Source organism: Beta vulgaris, chromosome 8 (assembly GCF_026745355.1).
Source record: "Beta vulgaris subsp. vulgaris cultivar EL10 chromosome 8, EL10.2, whole genome shotgun sequence".
NCBI lineage: Eukaryota > Viridiplantae > Streptophyta > Magnoliopsida > Caryophyllales > Amaranthaceae > Beta > Beta vulgaris.
Window position 1 is genome coordinate 54,238,448 of NC_079209.1, and position 11,516 is coordinate 54,249,963.

Below are 11,516 nucleotides of genomic sequence, written 5' to 3' on the forward strand. Positions count from 1 at the left end.
ATCTCAATTTAAGAAAAAAAAACATTTTAGCATTTAGCAATTCAATAATTGTACCATAATTATTTTAAAAAAGACAAGTTGCAGAGGCTGATAGAGTAGTGATGTAGACAAGATTCAATGTCGAATCTTAGATATCACCCTCCAAGATTTTACGAACTAAATTAGCTGACATTCACAAGTAAAGGTGTATGTAGTGTGCAATTACTTTTTTTTAGGTGCATAAAATGAGGGTCCTACCTACTAGGTAAGTAAGATGTTGAAACGGAACCTCTCAAGATCAGTTCCACTGGTTAACGGGTTAGACACTTTATTAAGAGGAAGTTAGGATAATGAAATCCTCTTCCAATGTGCCCCTAGCGAAAATTAAACTCTAACCTTAAGATTGGATGATGCTCTACTATCATAAGGCCAAGCTTACTTAATAAGTTGTTTATAATTACTCAAATTATGTACAAGATGAACTTTGCATAATTTGGGACGTAACCAGATAGACAATATGGATCCTTTTGTTTTCCTATCTTTCATTTTATACTATTCGGTATTGGGCTTCTCAGCATCAGAATTGATCTTCTTAAGAAAGTAAAAGGTTGGGCAACATACACATAATTTTAGTGCTATAATTAAACTTTTCCATCAAGCCAAATGACATTCCACCAGGAATTGCTTCAAGTAATCATCAGTTTAATTGTATAATCAAATTTTCAACATAAATGGAGGATTGGACGTGGTGTATAAGTAACTCTTTGACTGCATATGAAAATCAGTTAATGAAGGTTCTACTAATTCATGGCAATATGCAGTAGGAGTTCATTACACATAGTTCAACTTCCAAAGATTCAAAAGCTACAGAAATTCACAAAAAAGAGGGGGAAAAAAACTAGAATAAATACTGAAAACATCGCACAGCAGCAAGTAGTTATAACAGAGGAAATGCTGAACATAGGTATCTATTTCTTCTAAAATGTACTCATCTAAATGTCAATCAATCTAGGTCCGGAATTAAGAATGACAATAATGTACACAGAAAGCTCTCGCACACGCTACAACTGTATACACAAAAGAATGAACATCACTCAACTCAAGCATCTCCTTCAGCTTTCACCCGTAGAAGGGTTTTTACTTTTCAGTGTCCGGTCACTTGCTTGGTATAGACACGATGTCTTCGTTCCCGGGCATATACAACCCAGAAAATCAAAGAAAACATAACAGAGGCAGAGACCAATACCAGACCAACGTAGATCCATTGAGTATATCTCCTCAACCCGGGACAGTGGTTGACACTGAAGTCGTTAAACGTGCTGCGTACAAAAGTACAGTCCTGAAGGTTGACCAAGAACGGTGTGTAATGATATAAAGCAAAGCTTACACCCTCTGCAGAATTCATCTGGCTGTACATCGTGGGTGTTAGCCGTCCAGTTGTGGTACATATCTCATTGCCGCTAACTTTTCGAGACTCACAGACATAGTTATTCCAAACCTATATTACATACATAAAAAACAGGGGGGAAACGTTAGAAAAGCAAATTGTAGTAATTGATTAAAGCGGCTCAGTCATAGGGATTGACATGTTTTTGTGAGCGGATTTGGTGGATGGTGAATATCCAATTAGATGGGGTGTGAATCATTGCTGTGCACTTAGATTATAGTTATTATACACACGGGTGAATATAGATGTTTGATTTGCACCTGCCATGGGTGGTTGACATAGGTATGCGGGACTGGGGAGGGGTATCCTTATCAGCTCTGCCCGATTGCAATCCCTACAAGGTGGGCATTCTCACCAAGGTTTTAACATTAAACTAAAGGGAAAACCAGTAGAGATCATAACCCAAAGATGAAATTCTACGTTTTCCATAAAAAGAAAATGCTCATTTGACCAAGGAAAGTTTTGGACGATTGGTACTGAATAAAAGATAAAAGTCCAGAAACCAGGCCATGCACAATCCCGAAGCCTCTTATCAAGCTCTTATGAATCGGGGGGAGGGGGGTTTATAGTGAGGCAAGGTATGCCAACTGACAAATTATGTAAAAGAAATGTTTAATCTATCTTTTCATTGCGCCACTAAAAAGAATAATAATAACAAAATGTGTTGATTGTCGAACCCAAAACTTCAAAATACCAGTACCAAAACCTATAACTAACACCCTGAAACAAAAATTATGGGCACACCATTGCTTGCGACACCAACTATAGTTCTAAATTTACTCCTTGCTTATCTTACACACCTCCCAATGTCCTTACCTTTATCACCCCAATTAAATAACAAATCAGAGTCTTCGGCGTAAACATTTCTTCTTCATGATAATTTAAATAGGATATAAACATTGTTCATAATCCCTAAAGGCCTTCCACCAATTGGCTCTGTTGTTAAAGCTTTCTTAATTTCCACAGTTTCGCAGTTATTGATGAAAGTTGTCTTCAGTATATGCTTTCATGTCTGAACAATCAGAATTTCTTACATGTAATCACCCCTATCTCCTGAATCTTGATGGACCTTGCACTTCATGCTTAAGGAAATCTAAAACTATAAGTTAACGAGGGATGTCCTTAGAACCAAAAAATATCTTGTGGAATTTTAGATCCTTTGAGTTACCCATCAACGTACTGTGCCAAGAGGTTGCAGGGCGCAGGAGGATAGCAAACCTTATATTGTTGTTGAGTTATGTCCACTGTTGTTGATATGTTTATGGGAATCCTGCATCCTCTTGGCACATTGTCCACTATTCCCATTCCCCACTCCAATTCCCATTCCTCACTCCCATCCCCATCCCCATCCCCATCCCCATTCCAATTTCCCATTCTCATTCTCATTCCCTTTTAGAGACTTGTGTTACATTACCGATATCCTCTTCCTTCCTTGGTAAAACTTCAATTAAAGTGGGTTTACCTTATACTATATAGAATGTCACCTGGGTTAGAATTGAAATTTGTGATTGTAAAAGCATCTTTTGTAGGGTTTTTCTAGATCTTGAAATGTGAAACATATATTGGTTAACCAATTTTTAATTTGTAGCTGACAGCTGCTATGTGATATATTTCCATCACTAATCCTTTTTGTTTCTTTAATGATACTTTCCAGGAATGTTTGTTGTTTGTTGCTTTGTGAAACGAAGAAAGTTTGCCCTAGTGTGAGATATTAGCAGAAGTAGCACCGAGGAAAGACATCAGGAAGCGACAACAAAGTTTGGCAGTTGTCAATCAAACAACTTCAGCTTAGAATCATAGATCCCAAAGGTAACAACACTTCAAAAAAAAAACCATCTTCATTGCTGAATAAGGTAAACATTCCCTATAACAGTTGTACACAAAAAAATCTGCCTTCCAATTGGAATAGAAGACTAGTTTGTAAAAGCAAGTAGTTGGCTTTATTTATGTTGGAACACCAATAGTTTGTAAAATTTTCAACTTTAATGTATTACTTTGCCCTCATTTAGTATATGGATGTAACCTAGCAACATTTAATTCATATTCGACACAAGTAAATGTCAAGCCAGGGTACTCAGATTAAGTGGTTTTACCTGGGATGCGTTGTTGAAGTTCACTTCACCCGGTGTGCATGTGCGATCAGTCAGATTTGAATTAAATGGGCTGCAAAGATTAGGCACCAAAGGACCTGATTGGTTGAAGTACAATGGTGCAGGTGTATTGGGCGGCACGTTAGCATTAGCTAAAGTGCTAAGCACCAAGTTGACCAGGCTGACTAGTTGATTAGTAACTTCTTTGGATCTCACCAGAGTTTCTTGTGCAGTTGCATTGTCCACACAAGGCAAGATATCATCCAAGGCCGTGTGTGCTGTAGGGTTTTGGACCCACTGATCCATGGAAATACAAGTATCTGCAACCACACTGATAAAATCACTGGATATTTAGAATCTGAGTTACAAAGATATAACTGAATTCACAAAAAAAAAAACGGAACAAGGCAAATTCTCCTTCAAACAGAGAGGAGGAATAGCCGAATAGGTACACCAAAGTATCCTACAGGAGCTCTACAGTCAGCAGATCAGCTATATGTTAAAAAGTTGATCCGCCAGAACTCAAAAGTGGCACATACAACATGTTGGAAGTGTTTAAGATTTTAAGGAGAGAGAGAAACTCACAAGAAGCAAATATCTACCTACAAATTCTTGCATTCTATAGCTTTAATTACTATTCCCATAATTAAGGATGTCAAAGAACAATAATCTCTTCAAACCTTTTATCATGTTTGCATAGGGGCATCCACTCACTAACAAGCAGAGATTCTATCATCAGATATGCCGATGAAAACAAACAAGATTCACTATGCATATCGTTCTTCCGTTCTCAATAGTTGCAAGTTTGCAGCACTTTTGACTTTTGCAGTGTTCATATATTAAATTTGCCGTATATTTTACTTGTATATAACAAGCAAATGCTACTATCTAAAAATCATGTCGAATTAGTCTCGATGCACATTTCAAAATATCAACTATTGGTATATTTACTCATTTAAGTATCAAGGGTCAAAATCGTGTGTTGGTAAGCATAAAAGTCGGTGTTGATAAGTATAGAGAAACATAGGAAGCACGATGTGATGACCAACTTTTTAATGCTACATGATCAGCTACATGTTGAAAGATTTCTTCGCAAGAACTCAAACCCTAAAGTGAAGAGTGGCTGGTGACAGGTGCAAAATGTTACAAATACTAAAGAGAAATTGAACTCAAAACAAGATATCTACGCACTATTATTCTTGCATTCTATAGCTAAAATTTCTATAACCAAGGATGCACAACAGAAGCATATCTCTTCAGAATTTCATTGTGTGCCAGACAACATATACTCCATTAGAGGCTTGATTTCATATATTCTACATATATATATGAGTAACTACTAACGATAATAATTGAACAGCACATTCACTGACTATGTAAATTAAAAATAATGTACAAAACATGAAATAAACAAATGAAAATGATTGGTCATAGATATTAGGAAAAATTGATTTAATCAGTCCCTACTATGGACATCGTGACAAAAATAGTTCCTACTTCAGTTTATTATTGTTTTGTCCCAACTTTTGGGGTTATTTTATAATAATTGTTCAGGTTAACCAGTAACCGTTTTAAGAGGTTAAAATTTCATTTTTTTAGTTTTCACCTTTTTTTTAATCTGTTTTAAGGGGTATTATACCTCCTCTTTCTCTTTCTCCACCCTCCCTTTCCCCCTCCTCCTCTTCCTTCTCCCCTGCCATCCACCCCCTCCCCTCCCACCTCTCTCCCCTGCCAGGATGCCACCCCACAAACCCCTTCCCCTGCCACCCCGAATGAAACACCCCATCCCCCTCCTACCACCCATTCCCCTCCCCTATAAATTGGTAAATGCTTTTACTTCATATGTTTTGATCGATTGAGAATCAGTCTTGAGGAGATAAAAATTCTTTATGAACGTCTATGTGAAGTTTGGTCTGCAAGTTTAATTTGGTTGACTTGTGTGCTAATACTAGCAAACCAATCTGTTTTCAATTCCAAGCACCTCCTTCCTTCTCTCTTTCTCTTCCTTGCTCTCCATTCTTTGTTTTTGTGAGTTCTCATGATGTTAAAATAAGATCCTCTTCTTCATAATTCTAATGTAATTGGCTTTAATTATTCAGCTAATTTCCCTAGTTTCTTAAGTTTTCCCTGCAATAGTTGCGAGTAATTGAATTTGACTGGATGAATCTTTGTGGCAAATTCGCTACGATTTGGTTCCAAAATCATTTACTTAGACTGAAACCCGAAAATGACTTCCAAAATGATAAGCGTGCCGAAGTTTCTTTAAATTATTTTCTCGCGATTAGCTTTTCACTTCATGTTATTTGTTTGATTTTATTTGATTTGAAATTTTTTTCTCTAAATTATTATTGAATCTTTCGATTTTCAATTTTTCTTTGCCAATATTACACCTGAGATCAGATTCTTTCAATTTCATCATGCATTGATACTGGCCTAGTATGATTTAGTGTCATGAGAGCTTATTGTTCTGCTGTTGTGATTAATTTTTTTTGTTATCCTTATTTAACAGATTTAATCTAATCTTTCTGATGCATTTGCCGGTTTGCAGGGTGGCGAGGAGGGGGAAAAGGAGGGGTGGCAGTGGCTGGGGAGTGGTTTCGGGGGTAGGGGGCAGGGAGATGGGTGGTGAGGGAGGGGAGGGAGTGGGAGGGGTTTTGGGGGCAGGTTGTTGGATGGTGGGTGGGGGGGGGGGGGAGGGTGACAGTTAGGGGAGGAGGATGAGGGGTAGTTGGGTGGCAGGAGAGAGGATGAGGGTGCAGTGAAGGAATGAGGGAGGAAAGAGGTGGAAGAAGATAGGAAAAAAAAAGAAGCAAAGTTTACCTGCTATAGTAGGTCTTTAACCAGTGGGAACTACCATTGTAAAATACCAATAAAAGTTGGGACTCAACAATAATAAACTGGAGTAGGGAATAGGGATTGTTTTTGTCAGGACGCCTATAGTTGGGACTGATTAAATCAATTTTTCCTAGATATTAATATTTATTATTGGTGTATTGAAGGTGTCCATTAAGACTCAATCTTTAGAACTTAGAAGGTCCATGAAGACAGCATTTTTACCGAGACATCAAAAAGGAACCTAGATACGAATTTTGTGCTAACAGGCGTTGCAATGCATCTCAATAGAACACGAGAAACAATTCAGTCAGACTTACTTGTGAAGGACAAGGAAAACTCCAGATAAGATGAATGTTAATGTCACCAGAAGCCACCCAACAATGACCAATCTGCAGCATACACAAGGTACATCGCCGTTAGTCAATACAAAGCCGATTAAAAAGAAAACATCAACAGAGAGATGAAGGGAAATGAAGGCTGAGCAGCGAAAATAGAAAATACATACGTGTAAACAAGACATTGCACTCCAAAAATGGACAGTACTGCAAATGCAAAAGTAAAAATTTGTAAGTAAATGGCTAAAAATCCAATAAATTCAGGCAAACTGAAGTCCATAAGCAAGAGGCATTCGCACTCACAGAATCCAACAAATGCAAGTAAAAGCATTACAGCTGCAAGTATAATCAGAGCCAGCCTCCTACATAAAGTTGCAATGATCAGAATTAGCGAATTGCAAAATTAGTATTGGTCAGAGTGCAAGAAGATTTAGATCATACTTACACAAAATCTAAGACCCGGCGAATCCTCCTAGAATTTTCTTGGGTTCTCTGATCGAGAGTATTTGCAGCAGAACTCATCTTTGTTTGAATATCATTGATCCTATTCTGGAGATCTTCTGGTAGCCTCATCTGCCCCACACCAATGTTTTTTGCATCATCAAGATTCTGCGAGACATTGTTAAGATTCTCAACAGTGTAATCCGCCTGATACACCACATAACGCAATGTTGTTGTCGTACTAGCATGGAACTTTCCCTGGCCAGTATAAAGAAATATGCAACCAATGCTGCAATCATAGCCAATACAATTTGCATCACGTATTAGATACTGGAATCAGCACAGATAACCAAATTCAAGTTTCAATAATATTATTTGGCAAAGAGAAAAAAGGTCTTCGTACTTTTACACATTTCATGAATCACAGCACTTGCAGGTACTATTCTGTAGAAGAAGCTATATCTATATCTATATATATACTTCCTCCGTTTTTTTTTAGATGTTACACTTTCAAAAATTGTGGTTTTCTAGGCAAAAATTGGAGAAGGGATTATGAGAGGATTAACATGGGGTATAAGGAAAGGGAGGAGAGAGAAAAGAGGACCCCAACTTGGGTTTCCCACCACCACACCAGCAACCCAAAGAACTCCCACCACCACCCCACCACCCACCCGAAATTCGAACCACCCAGCCAGCCACCCAAAACCCCACCCCACCCACCCGAAAACCCCACCCTACCGCCGAAATCCCCACCCACCCACCCGAAAACCCCACCCCACCGCCGAAATCCCCACCCACCCACCCGAAAACTCTAACCACTCGCCGAAAATCCACCCCAGCCACGCGAAACCCCACTTCTACCCACGCGAAACCCTAACCACGCGCCGAAAATGGGGGACACGTGGTTTGCGCGAAGAAAATTGCGTATTTTCGGTGGGTGGGGGTGGTAGGGAAGGTTTTCGTGGGTGGGGGTCGGGATTTCGGATGGGTGGGGGTGGTGGGGAAGGTTTTCGTGGGTGGGGGTCGGGTTTTCGGGTGGGTGGTGGGATTTTCGGGTGGGTGGGTGGTGGGGTGGTGGTGGGAGTTCGCTGTGCTTATGTGGTGGTGGGTGAGGAGGCTGCGAGGTGGGGGAAGGGTTGGGGCAGCTGAGGTGGTGGGGGAGGGGTGGTGGAAGAGAAGGGAGGAGGTTAATTAATTTAAATTAGTATATAATAGGGTAGATTAAGAGTGTTTTAATTTTTAAATAGGGTAGATTAAGAGTGTTTTAATTTTTAAATGGGTAGTTAGTAAGGGTAATATGGACATTTCACAAGACAAAAGTTACCAAATAAGGAAATTTTAAAAAGTGTAACATCTATTTAAAACCATGCAATTTTAGGAAAGTGTAACATCTAAAAAAAAACGGAGGAAGTATATATAATTGATGGAGGCATGGTCCATGGAGCTACATGATCTCAATCTCAAGAAACACTTAAAAATTTTGATTGAGATTCCCAAAGTTCAAATTTTGAGAGAGAGAATAGTCTCATTTAGAGGGAAAAGTTCCAAAAATAAGAGTTCATTTACATCTATTCCATTTTGAACAACCATGGCAACATAATTTACTAATTTTAAAACCTTTGGAATGATATCAACCTCATCAATCAAATTAAAAGTCATGAGATATTAGAAACTCTGATTCATACACTTCAACAATCTCAGATATTGTTTCGGTATCTCCTCATTCGAATTTACACATAGAGATGAAATGGTGGAAGAAAGGTGTACTTACATAGCAGCAATGGTAAAAAGTATCAGGCAAATGAGTGAGAGTGCATAGCAGACTCGAGAATAACCATATGGTGCTTTTCTACAGCAGCAGAAATATAAGCAGGTGCATATCAAACTTAGCCCAAAAAACACAAACCACACTGCGGCAATAATGAAGAACGGAGCTGCTGTGAAAGCCACGGACTGCATTATGTAACACAAAAATGTCAATTTCAGGAGTAAGGGTAAGTAAAAAGAAATTGAGCGTCAAACTCAGACCAATATTGTGCAATAACTTCTATAGTTCTATTTTTCAGCTGCACAAGATCCATGAACACCAAAAATGCCACAAATAGGCTAAGGTTACAATTTACCTATGCACATTAAAGTACACAATAGCTAGTCTTAAGTTATCCATCCTAACAATTAGCATTGGCGCTAAGGAGTACTTCAAACACAAGACATATCAAAGCGAAATTGCAAGAAGGATCAGCATCTACATTACATCAATTCAAGAAATCAACAATCAAACCATTAACAAAACTTAGCAATGTAGCCGTGCCGATAATCCTGAAAACTATGGCAAAATTAAAAACCCCCCACAGACAAGAGTAAGACTTTTTCAAATTGACAAAATGCCATAATCAAGAACGACCAAGGAAACATCAAAAATAAGTTTCAAACTTCAAACATCTCATCTACCAACAAGCCAATAATTTAATTCAAATGCAATTTCATAATATACAGTAACATACAAGAAAACGTGCAGAGCACTGACATCTTATTAACTTTAAATTCAAGAAACAATATTGATAATCTAAATGATGCCCATAATAATGTCAACTCTCAGCAGCACATTCTCAAGTTCTTGCAGAAAAATCCCATAAATTTATAAACTTCACATAGAAGCAACAAACATCCTAGACAATTATTTTTTATTTACACAAAAGACATATATCCCCTCAATCATCACGACATATTTCAGATACCCACTTTAAATTAATTCACCAAATGCAAATAAAATATCATACTTCTTATTCATAAATTCAATTGAAATTATACAATGCCAAAAAAAAACCAAATTTAGCAAAAAAAAAACCAAATTTAGCAAAAAAAAAACCAAATTTAGCAAAAAAAAACCTAACTTTAATTAAACCCAAAATCTTACAAAAATCAAAATACCCAATAACCCAGAAAAATTCAAACAAAAGAACTGAAACAAAAGTCAAAAAATTAAGGAAATTGTCCAAGAAAAAACAAAGAAGATAAGAAATTTACTCACAGCCCAGTAATGTTTATCACTGATATTCCAACCACCAGTGTAACGGTTGAAATGATCAAATGGGTCCCTTCTATGTGTATTCTTGGCTGCTAATATCAATGAAGAATTTCCTTCCGTAGTTTCAGCAATGGACCTTCTATTATTATGCTCCCATTTTATCACCCCTGCATAATTTTTATTAAATACCCAAAAATCATAAATAATCTATAATTTAAATTTTTTTAAAAAATAAAAATAAAAGACTGAAGAGTGAGACAATTACACAAACCTTGAAATGAAGAAGTACCCACATCTTGAAAAGCATTAGTGAATGAAAAAAAGAGTGTGAAGAAAATGAAAAGTGAAAAAAAGAAGATTAATTTGTTAAAATATGACATAATCAATGAAGAAATAGTTGTTGTTTTGTTGTTTTTTAGAGAGAGAAAAACAGGGGAGAGTGACTAGAGTCTAGAGAGAGAAAGAGAAGAACTGGGCAAATGGGGTTATGGGGATGTTCTGAACTCAAGCCTAAATTGTGGGTGGTTGTGTAATTGCTGTTTTTATGCTCTTATTTTTTTATTTTTAATGTTTTTTTGGCGCTTTTGGGAAAGAAAGAAAATAATTGTTTTTCACATAGTAGTAATAAAAATTGATTATTGTTGGAATTTAAGACGCGTTTTCGTGTTTTTTGTGGGATTTTTTTATTCTTTTATTAGAAGCAAACACTACAAGAAATGGTAATAGTGAGAAAAAGAAATATTGGAAAGGGACTTTTTCTGATATTTGAGGATATCTTGAAATTATTTTTCTACTCTTTTTTGAGAAAGAAAAAATCCTTAAAAATACTAGATTATATACACCCTTTATTTCCTCAGATACACATTTGTCTTTTTAAGTCCATATTCGAAAACTTTGAAAAACAATATAGTATTCATGATTGAATATTTCAATGTAACCCCGAATTTTATTTAAATGTTTTTTTTCTGTAGGAAATGTAGAGAGGAATCAAGGAAAACCCATTTCTTGGAAGTTCATTTTTTGGAGTACTTTCTAGTAGAGGTGTTTAAAGGAAAACCAAATCAAAAAATTGAAAAATTCGATTGGTTTTTTGAAAAATATGCTTAATAATATAGAACCTAAACTATGAACCAGTTGTTGGATATCATCATTGAAGGTTTGATAAGCTTCTATTTTTTGGTTCTTTCCTCATATTTTTTGTTGTTCGCATGAAGTAATATATTCAGTTGAAATAAAGGGAGTAACTAAAGATATTACTGGTCAAAGTCGTGCATTGAAGAATTATGTTAATATATATTGAAACAGATATCCAAAGAGTCGTTCTTTAGTCACATTTTATGATTGCTACTACAAATCAATTT

The 11,516-nt window shown here is 36.8% G+C and overlaps 1 protein-coding gene across 1 annotated transcript; it reads right to left on the reverse strand.

Moving 5' to 3' along the window:
- Nucleotides 1–725: 725 nt before the first annotated feature.
- Nucleotides 726–10,726, reverse strand: LOC104901901 (hypothetical protein). The gene is made up of 9 exons (XM_010689524.4): nt 10,427–10,726; nt 10,159–10,322; nt 8,899–9,080; nt 7,132–7,416; nt 6,990–7,048; nt 6,857–6,893; nt 6,669–6,740; nt 3,520–3,847; nt 726–1,477 (listed from the first exon to the last, which is right to left on the reverse strand). Exons 1-9 carry the CDS (start codon nt 10,533–10,535, stop codon nt 1,124–1,126), a joined length of 1,590 nt encoding a protein of 529 aa, XP_010687826.2. The 5' UTR covers nt 10,536–10,726; the 3' UTR covers nt 726–1,123.
- Nucleotides 10,727–11,516: the final 790 nt, after the last annotated feature.